General features: G+C 43.4%; 8 protein-coding genes across 8 annotated transcripts; 4 read left to right on the plus strand and 4 right to left on the minus strand.

Annotated features, from left to right (window-relative positions):
* Positions 1–81: 81 nt before the first annotated feature.
* PHALS_13164 (Tumour necrosis factor-like domain) lies at positions 82–826 on the plus strand (the record flags this gene model as incomplete). Its single annotated transcript, XM_024728863.1, has 2 exons — positions 82–150; positions 212–826. 2 exons carry the CDS (start codon positions 82–84, stop codon positions 824–826), a joined length of 684 nt encoding a protein of 227 aa, XP_024579298.1.
* A 995-nt stretch (positions 827–1,821) lies between these two features.
* On the minus strand, positions 1,822–2,369 carry PHALS_14668 (uncharacterized protein). Its single transcript, XM_024728864.2, has one exon. It carries the CDS (start codon positions 2,301–2,303, stop codon positions 1,950–1,952), a length of 354 nt encoding a protein of 117 aa, XP_024579299.1. The 5' UTR covers positions 2,304–2,369; the 3' UTR covers positions 1,822–1,949.
* Positions 2,370–5,338: 2,969 nt separating this feature from the next.
* PHALS_13165 (uncharacterized protein) lies at positions 5,339–5,550 on the minus strand (the record flags this gene model as incomplete). Its single annotated transcript, XM_024728865.1, has 2 exons — positions 5,339–5,487; positions 5,529–5,550. The coding sequence occupies 2 exons, from the start codon at positions 5,548–5,550 to the stop codon at positions 5,339–5,341; spliced, it is 171 nt and encodes a 56-aa protein (XP_024579300.1).
* Positions 5,551–10,120: 4,570 nt separating this feature from the next.
* Positions 10,121–11,046, plus strand: PHALS_13166 (uncharacterized protein; the record flags this gene model as incomplete). The annotated part of the gene is made up of 3 exons (XM_024728866.1): positions 10,121–10,251; positions 10,310–10,391; positions 10,447–11,046. 3 exons carry the CDS (start codon positions 10,121–10,123, stop codon positions 11,044–11,046), a joined length of 813 nt encoding a protein of 270 aa, XP_024579301.1.
* A 17-nt stretch (positions 11,047–11,063) lies between these two features.
* Positions 11,064–12,721, plus strand: PHALS_14670 (uncharacterized protein). Its single transcript, XM_036407554.1, has one exon. It carries the CDS (start codon positions 11,584–11,586, stop codon positions 11,800–11,802), a length of 219 nt encoding a protein of 72 aa, XP_036263248.1. The 5' UTR covers positions 11,064–11,583; the 3' UTR covers positions 11,803–12,721.
* Positions 12,722–13,709: 988 nt separating this feature from the next.
* On the minus strand, positions 13,710–14,716 carry PHALS_13167 (60s ribosomal protein l44; the record flags this gene model as incomplete). The annotated part of the gene is made up of 5 exons (XM_024728868.1): positions 13,710–14,036; positions 14,144–14,150; positions 14,206–14,222; positions 14,302–14,371; positions 14,631–14,716. 5 exons carry the CDS (start codon positions 14,714–14,716, stop codon positions 13,710–13,712), a joined length of 507 nt encoding a protein of 168 aa, XP_024579303.1.
* A 55-nt stretch (positions 14,717–14,771) lies between these two features.
* On the plus strand, positions 14,772–16,630 carry PHALS_13168 (serine protease family; the record flags this gene model as incomplete). Its single annotated transcript, XM_024728870.1, has 3 exons — positions 14,772–16,190; positions 16,246–16,497; positions 16,601–16,630. 3 exons carry the CDS (start codon positions 14,772–14,774, stop codon positions 16,628–16,630), a joined length of 1,701 nt encoding a protein of 566 aa, XP_024579304.1.
* Positions 16,631–16,657: 27 nt separating this feature from the next.
* PHALS_13169 (uncharacterized protein) lies at positions 16,658–17,548 on the minus strand (the record flags this gene model as incomplete). Its single annotated transcript, XM_024728871.1, has 1 exon — positions 16,658–17,548. The coding sequence occupies one exon, from the start codon at positions 17,546–17,548 to the stop codon at positions 16,658–16,660; it is 891 nt and encodes a 296-aa protein (XP_024579305.1).
* Between the last annotated feature and the right edge of the window lie 4,459 nt (positions 17,549–22,007).

Here is a 22,007-nt window from a genome sequence, read left to right on the forward strand (position 1 = left end):
ACAATGGTGGGACTCAAATATTGTTTGTAGTTCAGCTTGTATTAAATGAGATTTCTCGCTTTTTGTAGGTTTAAGGGTGGAATGGTCATAACTGATTATGTGTCGACTGCAAACGCGATTCCAACAGCACATGTGGCAGACTATGTTAAGGTGCATTTTGTTACCTTTGTCTGATAGAAAGGATAGACATTCAGCTCTTGATGTTACATAGTGTTTCCAAGAAGCATTGGACAGCGATTTCGCTAAGACCAATGATGCAAATCGAAGTCTGGTCGCTTTAGATGAAGGAGCTCTACGGCTGGAATTGTCTGCAACAATTTGTGTCTTCCATTCGACGTGGAAGGCGAAATACACGTTTGACCTAGATCCTGTGTCAGTAAATCAGATTGACGTGTTAGAATCCAAACTGCGTGATCAGCAGGACGAAATCGAAAAGCTTAAAAAACAGCTTAAAAGTGGGGAAAACCCATCGTATATAAAGCTCACAACCTCAACCAAGCAGGGCAACTCTATTTTATGCTGGAATCGTGCACATTCGACGGAATTTGAATCAAACGGCGTGGATGGAGTGATCAAGATCCGACGTAAGGGTGTTTACATAATTGGAGCTATTGTCAATGCAGTGTCGAATGTCAATCAAAAAGTTCAGCTGATGAAGAATGACAATCCAATTCAGGTAGTGACTGCCGGTTATTATGGAGGGCACGGCGGCTCAACTGTTGTGAATACTATCGAGCAATTGGAGGAAAACGACAAGCTGACAATTACTTGCTTGGCGAACCTCGCGGATACTTCTTACTTAACAATCCTTCGACTTGAGAACTGATCTATGGTAGTCAACGCTAAATGTGTAGGTTTGGTGGCGTCAAAGTGTGCGATCATACGCATTATCAATGCAATGGAAGGAAAATCCACCATTCTACTTTTAATGAGTTTGCGTATTAACTTCTTGACAAAAAGTCTTCTAACTTCGCTAACAGCGCAGAGATAGAGAGCTGCTATGAGAGCATAAATAACCTTTATGTAAAGATTAAGATTGATTTCTATTCAAGATTTCAGCAAATTTCGAATAAGGGTCATTTCTTCAGTAGTGAATATTCGGCAAACACAAAAAACAAATTCATACTTGTAAGATCAATAAGCTTAATATTCAAGCCTTGAAGAGTCATTGTCGTCAGATTGGACGGTAATATTTTAATTTTGATGATGCACGACTAAAATTTGCACTGAAGGAAAGCAATTAAGCAAATCAACGCAACAATTTTGTTAGCATATCAATACACAAATTTCGACACATATGCTACAACATGTTTCCATGAAAGCTCATCTTTTTCCACTGCGTTTGTATGTATCACTTGCTTCTTCGGCTCGCTCCATTTAATCTAAAAGTACTTTATTCCTGAGTGAAAAGTCTTATAGAACACGTCTGGCTTGCACCCCGTTGTGTCATAATGTGTGTCATACGATGAAGACAAAGTTTAATTGCGACGCTTTCATTTTTATTCTGTATGCGTGCAAATAGCAAATCCAAAATCGAATGTTTACATCATCGTCGTCATTGCATTAAGTCGCTGTCACCATTTTGCATATTTAGTGAGTGCCAATTATACTTGTTAATTATACCCTTCATAAGAGTTGTCATAATATCAAAAATGAGTTATTCTCGTATGTGATTTTATTCGATCAATTGAGCGCAAAATAAGGTTAAACTTGGTCATTTTATAGACCTCCAACAGGTAAGACCCAAATTTTGCCTAAATTGTCCTTTGCCTTGTTGATGGTGATTGCATAAGTTTTATTGCAAACTGCTTTTGGTGAAGGTGAAAGAGAAACTGACGCAAATCGTTCTCACTAATGGACACGATCATTGGAATCAGCATGTGCTGGTATTAGCCCTCACTAATTCTGTTCGTTGCGGGAATGACTTGGCGACCCAGAGAAGAAATCGATTACACAATTCGGAGTTTGAGCTTTAAATCCGCATTGTCACTTGGGACCCGTTTCCTGGCGTCAGCCAACGAGGCAGAATTTGTTAAGATGGATAGTATATAGCAATCGCTTTGAGAGAAACTTTTTTGAGCGCGTAATAAAAACTCATAGGTTTGCTGGTTCAATCTATTCGACCCAGCATGACGGATTCGATGCTTTTCAGCATTTGTGGTGAGTACAGTACGGCAAGTGGAATATTCATTGTCCGACTTTTGGTTGTTGATATTCCCGCAAATCATTCTGACGATGCCATACAATCGAGTTGAACACCATGTTATATTCGTCTTCGTCGTAAGCCACATTTGGAATGTCATTTGAAAATTTTATGAGATCTTTCATGAACATTAGATTCACTTCGTGCCGTCTTTCTTCAATTTCAGTCAGAGCCTGGAATAAGAAGCGGACGGCTTCTGTAGTTGATTCATTTCGGTGAATTGCACACTGTAACAGGGTTACACGAACCCTGATAACAGGGGTTTGTGTGTCACACGAGATGTGCATAGTGTAATCTCACCCAAACAAGAATACGGTACGGGGCTAGGTTGTCTGTAGTTATGCATGTATTTGGACTTATCTATAGATATTTAGAATATTTAAGATAATCTAAATTTCAAAAACTAGAAAAAGGAAAAAAATCAGTGTTGAATGTAAATTGAAGAGTCAATCAGCCTTGGGAAGGCAATAAGTACTCTTGGAGTAAGCGGATTGCGATCCGCTAAGTAATACTTGGTTCTTGTAAAGAACGAAAGGTCGGTTACCTAAAGTACGCTTCCTCAAGCGCTTAGCTACGGCAGCTTCGCTGCACACACACACATTTTATCCTTGAATTGATCTGTCGAATGATTGTGCACAAGTATTATGATTTCAGGCCGGTGCTGATAGCTTTTGCTATTTTGAACTGCCTTAAATCACTAGACATCAAACCTCCTTCTTTCAACAAGCCGAACCGTTTTGATCATGATGTATCACGGTGAACAACCAACATCCTTAAATGCATGTTGATGTGCCATCGCATCTTCATCCTAAATCATCAACGTAGCATTTGCACTAAATCTTTCTCGCGTGGATTGTTAAACGATCTTGGATTATGGTTGTGCGTCAAGCTTATAGTATCCCAAACATGAAGTTGTTGTAACCCCGCTAAGGCAATTTGAGAGTGGAAGGGGTCGGGTGTCGCAAACTACCGTTTTAATCAAGTGACGTTAAATAGACAAATAGCACGGTTGGCGTTACTTTGTTCAATGGCATCAACTTGGCTGAAAGCTGTTGTTATCTGCCGATGACAGATAGCGATATTCCTCGCACAGCATTGAGTACTTCAACCGGGATACTCTGTGAGTGGCTAGTCATGACATTGACTGTCTAGTGCATCAGCGACGTGCATTCGTCTGGCGACACAGTTCTTCAGACCGCATCGTAACTATACACAGCCCGTTTGCTACGAAAGATTCGTCTAAAACGTGCATAAAACAAGAAATTGAATAATGGGAACCAAATTGAACATATATAAGTAGTGCTCGAGTGTTTGCGCTTGATTTACCTAGCCGCAAATTCAGCGAGGTTGTATTTGGCACCAACAAAATTTTCTGTCTAAGTTGCTTTATTTGGAAGCACCTAGCGGGAAGAACAAAATATGACCTTGTACTTCGACTAGTGCCGAAGTACAAAAAATACATTCACGAAAGCGTACTTGCATAGCCATAGTGCAATTGATGCCGACATGTAGGGAGATTAACCAACCACTTAAAACGAAGTTGTGAAGTGCGAGAGAAGAAACGGCCTCAAGGCTGTAGATGGAAGCCTAATATGCCGCCAATTTTGAAAAATTAAATGAAGATCGAGTATTCCACGTACTCTGTGACGCTTTATCCGATGCAATAGGTTTTGCTTTACTCTAAGCGGGCATGAACGTGCATTTGTGCTTGAGTCTCCGCCGGCTTAACGAGTCAAATCGAGATAACATTGTTCATGACCAGGGAGCTGCTTGCAATGAAGAAAGACTTCGTCAGCTTGTCAGTGTGTCTGCTGGTTTTAAGTCATTGTGATCTATTGGATTACGCGTCGTTGAACGAAGCGATAACGACATCAGACTTTTCATAGAGAGAAAAATAGCTATACTCTTATCGTTATCGCGTTGCACCGACCATGAAATGTCGCATGTCATAGCGGTAACGTTGCAAGTTGATGAGGCGATCCGAACATCGTACATGCTGGACGCAACTTATGCTGCATTACCAAACGAATTTGAGCTCATGTGTCGCTTGACCGATGGAAAGCAGTTTCGTGCCTAAACGGCTAACGTTTGATATATTATAGCCCTGGCCCACATGACACTCCGCGTGTAGCGGTGCATAATGATGAGGGCTCCAATCCCACAATACTAAACGACCACTTTGGAGGGCCACCTTGAAATAGCAAAGACATACCACTTGGTAAGCTATGTTCTGGGGCTCAATATGTATAAGTGGGAAGCACATGTAAACGTGTTAGAACTTTATTGCATGGGGCATCACTTTTGACCGGTCGGTCGGGCTTGACAGATTGAGGTCAATCATCAGCAGGTTCTGTTCTGATCGATTGAAAGCTGCGATAAGTAATATCGGCATTGTAATTGTTGTAGACCAACTGAGCAAAATTGCCCATCCCGCAGCTATTAGGGTGACTTACAAAAAAATTTGCCAACCTAGCTTGCTGTTGTCGATTGTTTAGAATCGAGATCCGAGGTTTGCAGCAAATATAAGACAATTTTTAGGGTACTGAACGCCAGATTGGTTATGTTTACCACTGACGATTTCCAAACATATGGTCGGACGAGAAGCGTTAGTGCATACAATCGAGAGCTCATGCGCAACGAGACAGCGGTGCCAAAACAGATTACCCGCTCATTGGGTCTGCGTAATGTAATCGACGCCTCAATAGGTGTCACTCTTGTTTATACATGGTCTGGTATAACCCCGACTTTTTAAGACCCCGCCACAATGTGGGTTCGGTCATAGGAGGGGGTATTAACCGAATTTAATTGCTTGTATCAGCCCGGTCACACTTTGCATCAAAATCGAGAAATTTATTTCTGTTAGGTTGCCGAGCGCACGACGCTTTCGCTGGAAGATAGATTTTGGGAAAAGAACGTTCAGAGCCGGAAGCTGACAAAAATTAAATGTATTAGTGGGGCTTTTTTATAAAACAATAATTTATCCACAGACGATGGTTTTGCAGCCTGTCAAACAAAGTTGCGCACCAGCTGCATTGGGCCCTATGCCCTCGTAGCCAGACAGAGGTTTATCTTCACTCACATACACTAAACCGATTGCAAGCGCATCCGTGAATAACTTAAGCTTTACCAGCAACATTACAATCCTGCTTCCACGAGCTGTTCCAGTACGAAGTGCTCTTTTGAGAACGAAGCATCGTCACCACCTTCTGAAGATGTTCTATCCCATCGAACTGACTTGAGTTGCGTCCCTCTAATCACCTTAATCGTGCGGCCTAGCGGCGTGCCTGAAAGATGGCTTCAGCCAGTATCATCCCCATGACGAGACTATTGGACTCAGCAGCCACCATATTGATTCAAGCTCACGAGACCAAGTAACGTTGCAGTCGTCTTCCTTAGGCTCTGATCAACTGGCAATGAAACGCATATCCATGTGAAGCGGATAGTAGGCTGGTGTGTGGAACTAAAATTTGGCAACGTGAAAAGTGATTCTGGCGCCAAGAAGTCAGGGAAGTTTGAGACGGCAGGACTGCCCCAGCGCCGTTGATACTTACTACGTGACACATTTGGTACCTCTCCTTCTTAGCAGGGCCGAGCAGCGCACCTCGACGCGCTTTTCTTTAATTAGTGAGGCTCAGCATTGTTGAGAGCTTGAGTCTTCGATAACTGCGCCAGAAGCTTATGAAGATGAACAGAAGAATTGAAGACGGAGGCGACCCCCTACCTCAACGTTGACACCGAAGCAGAATTAGCGAATTAGACGTCTGTTAAGATCACATTTATGGTCTGGATTTACAAAGTTCAAGGCTTTACAATTTTCAAGGCTTTGTTAAGCCAAACCATAAGTGTGATCTAGATGGACGTCTGTTTCGCTAAATCTGGTCTGTCGAACCAAAACGTAAAAGAGGACGTGCCTCTTCGGCCAGCGCTCAAACTGGTTTGTGCACTCTCCGAATCTTTTGCGAATCCTGGTTTTATACGTACAGTCCTAAAAAAGGGTTATGGATTTATCTAACTGATACGTCTGCAATCAGTAGTGCACAGGCGGTGGCAAAGCCCGAAGCGTCACTGACAACATCGAAAGGACGATCAAGATCTGGCAAGGCCAGTATTGGTGTATGAAGATGGCTGTCTTTGACCCCATCTAAAGCCTCCCGATGCTCGGTGTTTCAACATCATTCCGCATCTTTCTTAAGGAGATTTGACAATGGCCGTGCCAATTCCTCATAATTATCGCTTTACTTGTGCAAGTGGTTGGCGAGGCCAAGCCATTTGGGCATGTCTTTATAGCAGCTAGCACATGGCGTCGCTGTTGCCTCTCTACGGAGATTGTACATCTCGGCGAGACAAGTGGGAATACGCACTCAGCGTAGACCATTGTTAGCCCCACTTCCTGCTCCACCGGAACCCTGATTTATTAACAACAGCCGACGGAGAGCTGATAGCTCCGCAGTCTTCGTTCAGTAGATAACGTACCACTCCACGCGCATCTGAAGGGCCTTGCCCAAGATGTCTCATACCTCTTAGCATGCAGCGACTGCTGTAAACGTGAGCAGTGCTCAGTGGATTACGTGCCACTCCACGTGCATCACTGGGGTCTCGCCTTCGTTGTCTCCGTACTTGACCGACCATGCCACGCAAGGCTTGCAGCGAAAGCTCCGATATTTAAGCAGCGCTCACTGAATTACGTGCAACTCAATTTTCAGCCCGCGAGTCATGCTCGGGACTCCTGTCCGATACACCTTCAGTGTTCACCAACCCGGATACTCTGATCTCAAACACGTTGACCGTCCCGATCCAGTGCCCACGCTAATAGCATTTTGTCTCCTAGCAGAGGTGGGTTCATGACATATCAAAACAATCAAAACTCCACCAGAAGACGTGTGCGTAGCGCCCAAGGTCTTCGACCTCCAGTTGATCAATGGCTCCTGGTTTTCAACCATGCCATACCAAGGATGAGGTCATACCTTGGATTTAAGTCTAAAACTAATCAGCGTTCTACGCTATCAAAGTAAAAAAACTTGACATAGAGACCCACTAGGACCTTCGGAACCGAGACACATGTCCCCGTCGAAGTGACGATGTCATTCAACCGCGCCTTCAGCGCCTCAGATTTCATTATGGAGCGTCGAGCATAATTGCTCGGTGCTTCGGAGTTGATCAGGATCTCCCATGGCTTCTCAAAGTCCTTCACGATCGCTTCCACGACCAGCAAGCCCGGCTTGCATACACGTTCCTTATTCAAGTGCACGAAGCTCTTCGGAGCTGGGCCCTGCTGACTACTACCTTCTTGAGGCTCGACAGAACTCAATTCTCATTTGGTAGGCCGCCTCGCACCTAATGGGTGCTGTCGTTTCCCCGCGACAAACAAAAGACTGGTAAGAAGCGGGACGTCGGTTCAATGAACCTTGACGCACCTTGCGCAGGGGAGATAAATCCAAAGGTGACAGGTGTCTCCTAAAGTAGAATACCGTCGGGTTTTGAATAACTCGGCAGCTCAGCAGCTCAGCAGCTCGGCAGCTCGGAGCTCTGCTTCCTCGTTCTCAGCATGGCTGAGATCCATCGGCTCAGCTCCGCTCGACGAGCTGCTAGAGTGTGCATTCCAGCCAAGTCGTGGTCACTGTAACCGGCTCGAAAGAGGATCAGCTGCCATACCGGCAATCTGAGCACGCAACTCTTGGACAAATTTCACCTCTTCCTTCTTGCCCTGTCGTGCAGCAAGGAAAAGCGATCGCACGCGATATGCCTAGTTAGGCAGTGAGAACACTCGTGAAAGCTGCAGCTTCAGCTCCATCCATGAGGTAAACATCGCTTCGACCGAAGTGCCGCACGTCAGTGCCCATTCTCGCGCTCGACCTCGTCCACCCAGAGCAGAAGATTCTCTCCAGCCTTGCCCTCGAAGGTCTTCACACTCACTGTTAGCGTCTTGGGTTTGGGGGAGTCATCCGTTGCCAACGTTAGCGTCGTGGACGCAGTCGGCGCCGACATCTCCTGCTGTAGGTGCTCTAACCCTAGTATCTGAGACTCCACTTCGGCAATATTACTCTGGTGTCGTGACCACTTAACATCTGAGACAATCACGGTCTTTTAATTGTTTTGTCGATGAGGCAAATACGCTCGTCGCAGCAAATTTGCAACTATTGACTTTGTAGTGAATAGGGTCGTGGTCGAAACCTGTGTAGATGTCTATTAGACACAAGCGGAATCGCAAACAGCATGAGTTTGATGGGGTAGGTTGTCACCTTGGCGTCCGCGTCGTTCAACGAGCTCTACTAAGTTTGGCATTAGACAAGGATATAGACGGATGCCGATTGCTGAGGCTGGCTTATAAAGCCTTGAGACGAAAGAGGTGGCGTGATTCTTTACCCAGTACAAGAAGCAAATCTGATGATCATCGGTATTTTTATCAGCTTCTAGCAGCCAAGATACATCACTCATGAGGGATACGTTCCCCGCCGAACCACTGCTGGTCAAAGTCCAGGCGGCACGCCTGGTGAGGGTTTAGTTACAAGTGATTTAAGGAAGGGTCCATGGACCGAGTTTATCCCTCTTGGTTTATTCCTGGTGTGATGGAAATGGCCACACATACATTCTTGTAAGTTACTGCACCAGCATGGCGGGCAACTTCAGACGGTTTGAAACATCATCACGACGTGCTGGATCAGGCAGGAATTGGTGTAACTCTTGCTCTTGCAGTGAATTTGTTTTGGAAAGGGCCAAAATGTTGGCAACCAGCTTGGAATCGTCGTGAGTCCCCCGGTGGGGAGGCGCAACACCTTCTGCCGGCGATAAAGGGCGTGGAGGTTAGCGCCTCTTCGTTTGGGAACAGCTTGGTGGTGTCACGACTGGTAAGGGCGGAGATGTTCTGATCGGACTCAGGAAATCACAAAGACCGTTCATATCGGAGGGAGCCCAGGTATCTTTACGAAAAAATCCTTCAAGGACGTCGGTGGCAAAGACCGAGCCTTTTGGAAGACTATTTTTACATTTTTACCCGGATAACGTGTAGAGTGCAAATATAAGCTGACCGATTCGACTGCAAGTTATCTCCGAAGAGCACGCACGCTGTTGTGCAGTGAGTGAAATGAAATACCAGGTGAGATAGTTGTAAGTGGAACGGTCACTATAATGCAGAGTCTTAAGAAACATATGAGCTGTGAGTCCTAGTTTGGCGCGCGTGTTATTGTGGAGGGTATGAGGGTATGACAGATGAAGCACTGAGGGTAGATAGCTTGTGTCCTCCACTCTTAGACCTTCAGTACAGTCATATTGAATGCAATACAAATTATTTGTCCGAATATTCACATCACTTGATGTAATTGCAAATATTCGCAATCGGATTTTGAAACCCGAAAAGAAATATCTCCCGTCGTCGTCTGCTAAGCAGGAAAGTTAGTATAAATGGCTTGTGAAAGGTATTTGTTGTTCTGGTCTAAGTAGTACTTATTCAATATAAATTTCTCTTGAAATAGCAGAGCTATGTAGACACGTAGTGATAAAAGAGGCTCTCGGTACGTACCCAACATTTGTAAGTTTGTGGCTTTCTCAGTGTCTAATCCATGATAACCCCGATGCACAGTGGAATATATTGTATAGAAGAAATGTTTGAACTCGGAGCTTAGCATTTGTATGCGGGTTTTTTCGTTCCAAGTTTGCCATGAAATAGCACAGACACAGTACATTGTGGCACCTGAGATATCATCACACGCTGTGCATCGAGCGAGTCTGTTGGTTATAACATCAGCGAGATGATCTCGCAGAGAGAACTAACAAAGCGAAATTGCGTCGAAAGATGACGTATGAAAACTAAGAGAGCATAAATTTTGCGACACTTGGAACATTCTCAGAAAAGATCCTCTCACATCTCGTCCACCAACCGCCTGAATCATTTCTTAGTTTCTTAATCTCTTTGGAACGACCATGCAAGATATTGAGGTAGAGGGCGTCACTGTCTTCGCTCCACCGCCGACAACATCATATCGCTATGTCATTGAGCTAAAGAGTTCCAAACTGAGCATTCGATTAGAAGATCGAACATCCAAAAAACAATGGTAGCAAATATCGTTCGTATTGGAAGTTCAGACCAAATAAATTTCTTGCCACTTGTAGGTTTAAAGGTGAGATGATCATAACGGATTTCGTGTCGACTACGAACGCAATTCCAGAAGCGTGTGTGGCCGACTACGTCATGGTGAACTATACATTTTGCTTGTGTCTAATAGACTCAGCTCACAATGTTTTTGCAGTGTTTTCGTGACATATTAGACAGCAAATTTGCTGAGAATAGTGATGTGAATCGATATTTGGTTACTTTAGCGGAAGGAGCGCTTCGTCTAGAATTGGTGGTTACGATTCGTGTTCTTCGATCGACGTGGAAGGCAAAATACACGTTTGACCTTGATCCTGTTGCAGTAAAGCAAATTGACATGTTGGAGTCCAAACTGCGAGATCAGCAGGACGAGATTGAAAAACTTAAAAATCTGCTGAAAACTGGGAATAATTTATCGTTTGTCAAATTGACGACCTCAACTCAACAAAACAATTCATTGATAAACTGGAACTCTGCACAATCGATTGACTTAATTTCGAATGGCTGTGATGGTAAGATCAAGATCCTACGTAGTGGTGTTTACATGATCGGAGCCATTATCAATGGGTCGTCGGAAACCGAAATTCAGCTGAAAAGGAATGATGAAATAATTCAAGAGGCAAGTTCTTCAGGGTACGGAGGCTCAGTTGCTGTGAATACTATCGAGCAGCTAAAGACAAACGACAAGCTGTCATTTTCTTGTGGCCTCAATCACGTGGGCACCTCGTACTTAACAATCGCACGACTAGGGAGCTGATACTTCTGGTGTAAACGCAATCGGCGCAAAATATAAGCATTTGGCTGCAAGAAGTCTTTAAGTTATCACATGTTTTTAGTGCAAATGAAGAGAGAGCAACTCAATTTATTCTAGCCGTTTTTAAATTTAGCTGCAAAAGTAAAACTTAGAATAAAAACGAGATGGTGAAGACACGAAAAGCAAGGCTTTGCTATTACAAGTAAGGAATTCAAACCAGAAATTATCGACTTAGATCCAAGAGCAAAAAGCAATATTGAGAAATTAATCAAATGAAACCATCGAATTAAAAAAAAACTGCCAGAGCCTCGACGTGAGAGATTGGTTTTTCCATATATTCAATCATTTATTCGCTGGTGTTCTCGATTGTTTCGACTAACCGAGCCGAAACTATTTGGGTATCGAACATGCAAGTACTTGTTTAAGCTTTTCTTAGGAGCTCAGAATTTTGATTGTGGTCCGCTGAAAGTTTGCTAATCCCGTACTAAAACGTTCTAGACGTCTTCACAGAGTTTCAGTCTATAGCTTAAGCGTCTAACAATGACGCTGTACACCTATATTAACAAGCGAGCTTTTGTCTGCGAAGGCTTGTCAGTTCATCCTGCTGATCACAAATTTTGGACTAAAGACGTCAATCTGTTTCACAAAAACAGAATCAATAATTGTGCCTTATCATTCATGTCGATCGTAGGACACGAATTAAGGTCGACAGATCCAGACGCAGAGCTCCATCCGACAGAGCAACAAACCATCCCTTGAACCAGCAAAATTGCTTATAAGTGTTTAGCATTTCGTCAACTTATCATTAGATTTGACCAATATTGCGTTGGAGATGGCATGATTCGGCGCATTTCTTGCATAGTCGACTGCTGACAAATTAGCATTTGCGTCCACAGTCATTTTGAAGTATGAAAATACCCGTGAGGTGTGTAGTGATAGGAAACACAGGTGCAAGAAAGCTACCACTGTTTCGTGTATATACGCTCATTTTAAAACTCTTTACCTTGATGACGCAGTGACGTGATGTGGTGGACGGTAAAATGAAGACGGCGGCATCACAATCACAAATGGATGCCTCATGCTTATTGTTTCAAGAAGAAGAAATTTGCTCAAATTTTCGATATGATGCTGATACATACCAGTTTAAGGATGACATTTGAAAGTAGCAACGCAGTATGCGGAGGATTTCAATTTGTATCATTTACTAAAAGCTTTGTTTGAGCTGCGTTGTCATAGTGAAAGTTCTGGCAAAAAACGAGAAACCTTCCATGTATATCTCAACATGAATGAACACTTGATCAACGTTCGATCTTTGGATGTCGGCTAAATTTGGACAAGTTAATATATCACTAAAACTCATAGTATCCTTTCTGATTATTTTGCTGGCGTGATACTTTTAAATCTGCAGTATCCAATAATTCGGTGAGATGTCTTCGGTACAATTGGGCGTAAAGGGGAACTTGTGAGTTGTCAAAGAAGGTTCAAGAGCGATCAGCTTTATTTCAATATGTATTACATGCAAGATGCTGACGTACATGCTTTCCTTTTGTGACATCAAGGACGACGTGCACAGGACAACCAACCCCGAACTCATAATGCAACGCCATTCCCTTTTAAAAGGGATTTGTAAAAAGGTACTTCTCTAATAATAGCATATAAAAAGTTTGTCAAGAAATACGACGCTAAATCGTAGGTTTGCACGCCTTGATAGACTTCAATTGCGTCAGAAGCTTTAATTGTTTCATCATACGCTAAACATTATTCAACCAAATTCTAAAGCGTGTGTGCTTCTTCAAAGTACTAATGGCTTGCCGAGTGTGTGCTTCTTCAAAGTACTAATGGCTTGCCGAGTGTGCGCCGAGGTTTCACCTCCCAAATGTTCTCTATTTTATAGTACGATATTTCCGGCCTTTTGAAAAATTTAGCTATGATAACGCCAAGGTGACAACGTATACTGTGCCCTCGATATCTGTATTTTGTATACAGTGTAGTCCAAATTGCCGGTACATTGACCTGGGTTAGGAGTTTTAAATGCCTGTAAAAAAATATATAAGATGGATCTTATCATGCTATGTACGAGAATGTTAACTCCAATTGTGCGGTGTACCAGCACTTATCATTGATAGCAAGCACTGCTAAACTAGATAAATAAAATTTTGGAAGGTGATGTCGTACGTGTACAAAACTTCTTTGGCTAAATGAAGATACTTATTCCAAGATCGTGCTACGTTCATAATTTACGCGAGGACTACAAGTGATAGGCATACGAGATGTACGCCGCTGCATGACATCAGAATAGATTGATTGTGCTCTTCTTCTTGGGTTGTCTGTAGTCTACATTGTTCAAAGCCTCACAGTGACAAAACCTAATCCGGCATAACTTTCATACGTATACCGTTTTGTATCGATAATAAAACAAAGCTCATTCTTCGGAGCCAATGTCTTTGAAAGGAGGACAAACACGCAAAAGGTAAAACCAATTTCGAACTAAAAATACGACCATGGCTTTAATTTGAAGCACTAACGATCACGACTGGCCAACGACGCACTCCTCCATTAACCTGTTGCATCAATGCGGCACAACAAATGACATATCTGCCCTCGACCATTGCTCCAGTCGCCGCTAAAAGAGTCACCCGTACTACAAAGCAAAGAGCTGACGTTGCTTAGTATTGGTGTCCAGCCGATTTTTTCTTCTCACCCAGCTCGAAGTGCTTGGTGCGCTTCATAGGTAGCTGCTTCTTCGCCTTGCATTCCTTGCATTCCATCCGAAGGGTGATTTTCTTGGTCGTCTTTGCCTTTTTGTGAAACACGGGCTTGGTCTGACCACCAAATCCTTTTTGCTTCTGATTATAGCGACGGGCTCCCTGAGCGTACTTTGATGCTTTACCGGCCTTGTATTGCGTGATCTTGTGCACTGTGTGCTTTCGACACTTCTTGTCCTTGCAAAATGTACGGCGTTCCTTCGGCATGTTCACCATGGTTACTGAGGTCTAAAGGTCGGGTTACGTAATACGAGCATATAAGTCAGCATTACTTTTAATCCAGTGCATCCTGAGTTATATCTGAAGCTATTAAAGCCATCGGACACGTCGCGCACCTGTGTTCTAGTCCGATTTCAGAAATTATGTTCCTAGTAAATAGTCGCAGCTGTCAAGCCACCCGCAGCCACCGGTTATCTATATGGTAAATAGCTTAGGACGTAATTACAAAGCTCAAACTGACAGTTGATTCGTTAAAAATCAAGATTTATCTCACGTCGCAATTTGTATTATTAGTGTACGAAACCTCAACATGATATGGTGTTGTTGACACCCTAAGTCTTGTGCTGAACAAGCAGCCGATTCAATGTTTTCTGCGATTTTCTTCGAGGTGTTGCGATGGCAAAATCGCGATCCTGCAACATGATTAATACTCCAACGTGCTAGATATAAATTAAGATGATACTTGTCGTTGAGCCGTAAAGACCTAGTTAATATTTAGCACAGAACCCTAAAATAAGCAATATCCAGGTCCACCGTAGAGACGATCCCTTACTTGATTCGTTTAAATTCATATAGATTTCTAAGCCAGTAAAACTTACATACTTAATCAGCGAACTGAACGCTGTCTCTGGCGCTCGTACAGACGCGACTGGTCTCACAATATTTATCTGAGCTGTTGATTTGTCCATTTTATACCATTAACTCGCCTATTGAGGCTGTTCACTCCAGTCTACAACGATACGCATGGGCAATTCCGAGTCACGAGGCACTTCTTCCTCTACTCCAGATAATTCTCGTTCCATGCGACATTCACTTCCACCACAGGCAAGTACAGAATTTGACAATATTACGGGACAAGGAAAACGCGACGTGAGACGCTCTGCATCTATGCCAGTTGAAAGAGAAGACGTTGTCACAGACCGACGGCCAGTTACAAGACCACGAGCTAGTTCTAGCTCCAGTAGTGATGATCAAATGGAGCATGAGCGAGGTGGTATTGAACGAGGACAGGAAGCAACGGAAGAAGCATCGTCGCAACTTAGTTATTGGTATTTACTCAAACATGGATACACAGAACTCGTCCATTTGATCATTCGGCCACCACGTACCGACTATGATTTGAAAGATTTAGGACCGGAAAAGTTTACATTTCTTGGTCGATCGTTTGTTCGAAAAGATTTTACTGTGGTAAATGATCGCAAGCAAAAGCTTGTATGCTCACATTGGCGACCAGCTTTATCGTCTTCAACAGAGTTAATACCTTGTGTCATTTATTTACACGGCAATTCATCGTGTCGATTAGAAGCACTTGGAGTTTTACGAACTTGCTTAGCTGCTGGAATATCGGTTGCAGCATTTGATACTGCTGGATGTGGTAAATCTGATGGGGAATATATATCACTTGGTTTTTACGAACGTGATGACTTGAGAGATGTTGTAACATATCTTCGAACAAAAGAAAATGTTGGTGCTGTGGCATTATGGGGACGAAGTATGGGGGCAGCAACGGCACTGCTACATGCTGATCGAGACCCGTCTATTGCTGGTATTGTGGTGGACAGTGCATTTGCTAGTCTCGAACAGCTTGTAGAGGAGGTGGTGGAACGTGGTCGAAAGGAAGGGCTGACTTTACCTGGATTTCTTGTCAAGATTGTGCTGAAGTTCATTCGGTCTTCTGTTAAAAAGCGTGCACATTTTAATTTAAGGCGACTGGCGCCAATTGATCATGCTCCTGTGTCATTTGTACCGGCTATGATTGTTGCAGCAGAGCACGATACATTCATCGCTCCACATCATAGTGATCAAATTTTTGCAGCTTATGGAGGCGATAAAAATCTTATCAAAGTTGATGGAGATCACAACAGTTCTCGACCTCAATTTCTTCTTGATTCTGCTGCAATATTTTTGCAAACAGCGCTACAAGTGGACGTGGCGACACTTTCGCAATCGAGTACTTTTATTGATGTTATAACTGGTGGTGGACGTGTACCATGGGATGTAGCCGCAGAACGCGCTCCTTCATTTTCGATATGCTCATCTCCGGCATCGTCATACCGCTTAACAATGGATTTTAATGCTCGACACTCTGGTCGATTGTTGGTGCCAATGGAGTCATGGGCTTGTACTTCATGCACATTTGTTAATCGACCACTTTTTGTGCAGGTAAGAGATGCACGTAGCATATTGACGTTATTGCTTACTGATTATTTGCGTTTAGTGCGTTATATGTCGAAATCTTTATTTTTCTGATGAAGAAGAGGGTGAGAATGAACAGGATGCACTTTATGCACGAAGACGCACGTTGACTATAGCTAAACCCTCGCCAGCTTCATCTCTCCAAGGCTATCGGAGACGATCACTTGACGCAAGGTTATCAGTGCCAGAACATACTCACACTAAACGAGCTGTGCACATTGCAAAAGTCTCGACTGCGACGACTTGTGAGCCAGCACGAGCAGTAGCGCCGAATGTTATGAAATAAAATTGTTATGGCGAAGTGAAGTCACCAAGTATCAATAATTTTGTGCGCTGATGTACGTTACCTCGTAATTATTCTAATTACACTATGACAGACACGTTTGACAATCTATAATTTACTATAATCATCGATGAACTAGTTCTAAGGCTGTTTACTTTCTCCGCATAAGAAAAAAATAACTTGTGTTAAATAGGATCCAGGCACCAACCACGTAGGCATAAGATAGCGTCAATTCAGTGGTTGTGGCAGTCGAAGACGCGTGTGGGCCAACGTCACTATTCGTAAAACCAGTGGTGTCACTAGCATTGGAATCGCTGCCCAAAAGTCCGTCTGCACTACTGTCAAGAATGTTTGAGCCAGTAGGGGCTCTTGGAGGCTCTACTGCGGTACTCTGTCGTAAATTTTCTCCTGTATCGCTTGAGCTAATGTCATTTTGTGATGCTAACTGCCTTGTAATCGTAACTGCCGAATTCACATCTGCTTTGGCTCCTTGTAAGTTGGAAATCTGATTTAATCTGTAAAATTCGCGAAACATGCTTGCATTTGGCGCCACAACTTCGTAAAAATCACCTGATGCGACAAACTCTTCTCGAATTCGAAGTAATGTCTCTGCGAGTGATCGAAAACTTGTTTGAGATAATCGAGAATTACATATCGGTAGCCATGATGACTCAACCACCATATTCAGCCAAACAACACATTCTTCTGCCTTGCACAATTTCATCGTTTGCCGTTGTGATGGCACTGCTAACTGTGATGAGGGCTGCAACAGTTCCTTCACTACGAGATCACCAGTAGTCCGTCTACAAGGCTCCATTACCTCGTCTACTAATAATTCACTCTCCACTCGAGCATTCACGTCCTCTGAGCATTGTTTTACACCACCAAGCTGCACAAATACGCTGTCTATATCACTAAATCGACTTTTTAAATCCAGTATATGTGAGCCCGCGATGTATGTGCGTTTATTGGTCTCCTGTGGATGGTAAACGATCAATTCTTCAGCACTAGTGCTTCTAACGAGAATGAATAGCGTCACCATGATAAAGACGTAGATTCTTCTCCCACCGTAATGTCGTTTTATTCTGTCTGGAATGAAATTCATTTCAATTTTGCGCCGTCTCCCAATATACATCGCCATACTTCCAGCACTTAAAGACCGATGGTCACTGAAATCGAAATCTCCCGGCGATTAACGGTAGAGAAAGATGAGCAATACTATTCACAAAGTTAATTTGAACAATAGCAAGAGTTGCGCGGGTGGCACGTCCAGCTGGTCGTCCAGGAGCGACAAGGAAGAGCTGATGACGGCGCAATCTGGTCTTCGTCTGGTTGTCCTTTTCACAGTCGTACTTAATTGAGGTAATTAGTCCCACCTAATGATAACAATACTATCTAAGTTTATATTTTATTTTTTATAGAAATAATTGCATTGTTGATATTTCAAGTCATACAGTAAAAACGTGATCTGGTGGATGAAAATATAAAGTTAGTCCCAATCCTGGCTTGATAATATGTTTAACACACATTCCTATGTGATAATAGCCGTCACTGCTGAAGTATGCAGAGTTCCTGACCCAATGTAAAAGTCAGGACAGAAGGTTACATTCAGTATACGGCGCTCAATAAATGCGTGATGATGTTTTGTCATATCGTAACCGTATCAAAAATCGAGCTTCAAGTCGTTGTTGAGACGGATATACTTCACGCTTACGCTATGTAACGTTGGCAGTACCCTGAAAGACCTTGCATGACGCAAGCCTTTGCAAAGATTCCAGTCATTAGTTACAGATAGTGTAAAGTTAGAATACAAGATTTATTCAATAATAAGTAAAATGCATTCTTATCAGGTCATCATCCCAGAAGTTGCATCCCGGGGAGAAATTACCCATACAAGTGGATATTTGAGTACGTACTAAGCGTTTGATTTCCATTAATATGATTTGCCGAATATCCAGGAATAAGGATCGGCTCTTACATTTTTATCAAACTTTACAGATCTTTAGAGCTAAGAATTTACACATGAGCAAGAGCGTATATTGTTCAAAATAAGTCGATTGACGACCTTTTTCTGATAGTGGCTCCTTAAGGCTTTATCAATCTAACGGTAGTAGCATACAAAATCTGACGAGTATCACAGCAAATAGAAGTTTAAATTCTGGCTTCCATACCTCATTCTATACCTCATGGTCGTTTTGCTGAAAAGTAAATATAAAAGCGGATCACTGGTACTTATGACCCTTGCTACCGTCATATGTTGTAGTTGCGGCGCCTCTCCTTTGAAGAATTGCTTTTTATTTATCATTCGTTCCCAATAAGCTGTGTGCTGCGTTATAATATGTACGATACGGTGATGTGCTTAATCCTGACTTCTTTGTCTAGTTCTCGTTTAACACCAATCATGACATAATTTATGCACTTTTTAGTTTTTGTTAATCGAGAATAAGTGTATGTTCTTCTCTAAAGCACAGTCATAGTCCTGCCGATAAAGCCGAGAGACGCCGAGTAATGTAGACTTCATGAGGCGTTTGTCTTCGGGATTCCCGTTTGTACACCGCTTGATTACATGTATGATTAACGTAGTTAAGTTGATGTTGGTTGGAATGAATGCAATGATGCATGATCTTGTTGCAGCGTCTGCTTCTCGTCGATATTAGGCGTTAACGATGCGACAAGCTGGAGAAAAAATAATTGCCATCCATGTAGCTCACACGGCCATATGGCATGCAGAAATGACCATATGTGAGCAAATACAGGTGACCCTAATAGCTGATGTGGAGGTCTACGTAACCCAGTGGAAAGCCGTTCATCAATTTTGTGTACAGAAGGCCCACTCCAAGGAGTCATCAGTCGCCTTGTTGTCAAGACTTAATGACTTGATATTATTCGATCCTTTTGCCTTCTGCTTTGAGTCGATCTAAATAAATGCAAACAAAATTGTAGTCAGTCACGAGATCTGTGATGCATAAGACTTGAGAAGATATTACGATCTAGCTTTCAATTGAAATAGTCATTAATGTCTCGATATTTTTAAAAATGGATTAGTCTGAATAATTCACGTAACCGCCAAACAAATCTGTCTAAGTATCTTAGGAAAATGGCATTTATATGTGGAGTATCTATCAAATCATGGTGTATGTACGTATCACACTGTTGTCGAAAAGAACAGGATCTGATGATACATTCTTGAGACTCACGCTATGCAAAACATCACATTAAGTACTACATAACCTCTTGGAATATATATAGCTGATACAACAACAATGCGATACATTAGGTTTTATTATTGAAGATAGTTAGACAGATACATTAATTATCTGTCTGCAAACTTTCATATAAAAAAACCGATTTCAAATCTTGACAAAAGGAATACTCCAGTTTTGTGTAAATTACATGTGAGAGGATTTTGCCCGTAATGTACTCGTAATGAACCCTGAAGTGCACTTCACACAATAGATGTAAAAATGATCTCATTATATTGCAATACCTCATAGTGTCATAGCTTAGTGGTAAAGCGCTAGCTTCACAAACAAGTGATCGGTGATTCGATTCCACCTGGTGCCTTTACACACTGAATTGGGTTACACGTACCCTACAAGATGGTGTGACCGTGCAAGGTGTGAACTAAACAAGACGGTGTAGTCACACAATGGTGTGGCTACATCGTAATAGTAGCCACTACGTGGCGGGAGTAGTGTATATCAATTAGGTTTTACTATTTAATTAGGAGAACGTATAGATTAAGATTTAGGCGGCTTTGCCGCAAATAAAACAGATAAAAACACTTTGGATTTTGCAGGGGAGAGTGTATTTACCTTGGGTTAAGTTTGGGTACTCTTGGATGTGGCGGATTGCGATCCGCTACACTCGTACTTGTTCTTGGAAAGAATGTAAGGTCGGTGACCTTGGGTATGTTTCCTTCAAGCAAAGAGCGACGGCAGCCCCGCTGCCCTTGGTAGCAATATCCTCTGTAAGAATGGAACAATTCTCCTGGCATGCAGGGCTAACTTAGAAAGCTAAATTCCCTGCTTGGTCCTGAGGGTGTGCAACATTTCGCTTTACAAGGACCTGACGCGTTCAGCACCCGCCTAGGGGCGTTCCAAGTAGTAAAACATACTCTGCCTGAGCGCCTAGAGCAGAAGACTCCTCCGGGCCCAGGTCGCTCATGGTGAGCGTTAAGAACTTTTAAAGTAATGATGCCGAGAACCTCCAGCTTAAGGTGAGTGAGGCCGAGATGGCTACGGCATCCGCCATGCTCCGGAACGAGCAACAGTGCATGGCGCTAGCTATCTTCAAACTCGGTGATCGAGCACGAGAATGGATACTGACGTGTGGTATTCCAGTTATAGCGGCGTTTTCATCTTGGACGGAAATGATGCTGCAACTTTTACGAGTGTTCTTGCCGCCTAACCTGAAACATCGCGTGCAATCGCGTTTCCTTGCCGCTCAAAAGGGCAAGAAGATTTTAATGGACTTTGTCCAAGCGTTACGTACTTTCATTGCCGGTATGGCAGCCGAACCTCTCCCGGAGCGGTCTCAGCGACCGTCTTTGTGGGCACTGGAGTGGTCAGAATGAAATTCTTCCATGTGTATCCGTCTTCTTTTGAAAGAGCCAAAAATTCGAACTGAAATTAAGTCGGCACGAGTTGGTTGAAATACACACTCTCATGGCTCGTCGAGCAGGCCTGAGCCAATTGATTTCAGCTATGTTAAGAAAGATGCGGAGAGCCCCGACCTTCTGAACAGCGTTTAAACACCCGATGTGTGATTTGTCGGTGGAGACACCTGTCACCCTCGGACTGGTTCTCATCTGCGCAAGGCGCGCAGAGGTTCGTCAACCAACGTCCCGCTTCTAACCAGTCTGGTTTGTCGCGAGGAACAGAGAAAACCCAGTAGGCGCGTGACGCCATACTGGGGGAGAAATGAGTCTTCTTGAGCCGCGTCAAACGGATGCGTCTAGTGTAAACAGGAATGCTGTAGCACGTCTGGAAGTTACAAAAGCGTATGTGACTTGATAAATCGGCTGCTGACAACGTGACGAACGTTTGAGTGCGTTAACTGCTGCCGCCGCATCAACGGATGCCTCAAGAGGGTGAGGTCAACCCCGCTCGGCCTCGAAGAGCTCCAGGCTTTTGACCAAAGATTGTGTATGGAAGCCGGGCTTGCTGGTCGTACAAGTGACCGTGAAGACTTAAAAAGCCATGAAAGACCTTTACCGATTCCGGGGCGTCGGGCAATTATGCTCGACGCTCAACGATCGAAGGAAGTCAGCTGTATGCTAAGGCGCTGAAAGTGCGGTTGAGTGAATCCGTCACTATTCGCATAGCGACTGGGCCTTGTGTCTCTGTGCCGAGGGTCCCTGTGGACCTCGGTGTCAACTTTTTTACTACGATAGCGTGGAACGCTGCATAGTCTTAGACTTGGATTTAAGGTATGACCTCACCCTTGACATGGCATAGCATGAACGCCATGAGCCATGGATCGACTGGAGGTCGAAGACC

This window comes from Plasmopara halstedii, assembly GCF_900000015.1.
Source record: "Plasmopara halstedii genome assembly, contig: Scaffold_650, whole genome shotgun sequence".
In the NCBI taxonomy this organism is placed as follows: Eukaryota; Oomycota; class Peronosporomycetes; order Peronosporales; family Peronosporaceae; genus Plasmopara; species Plasmopara halstedii.

Excerpts from the sequence above, each read along its gene's own strand:
- PHALS_14670 (XM_036407554.1), top strand. The coding sequence starts at position 11,584 with ATGACGCTGTACACCTATATTAACAAGCGAGCTTTTGTCTGCGAAGGC.
- PHALS_14668 (XM_024728864.2), bottom strand. The coding sequence starts at position 2,303 with ATGACATTCCAAATGTGGCTTACGACGAAGACGAATATAACATGGTGT.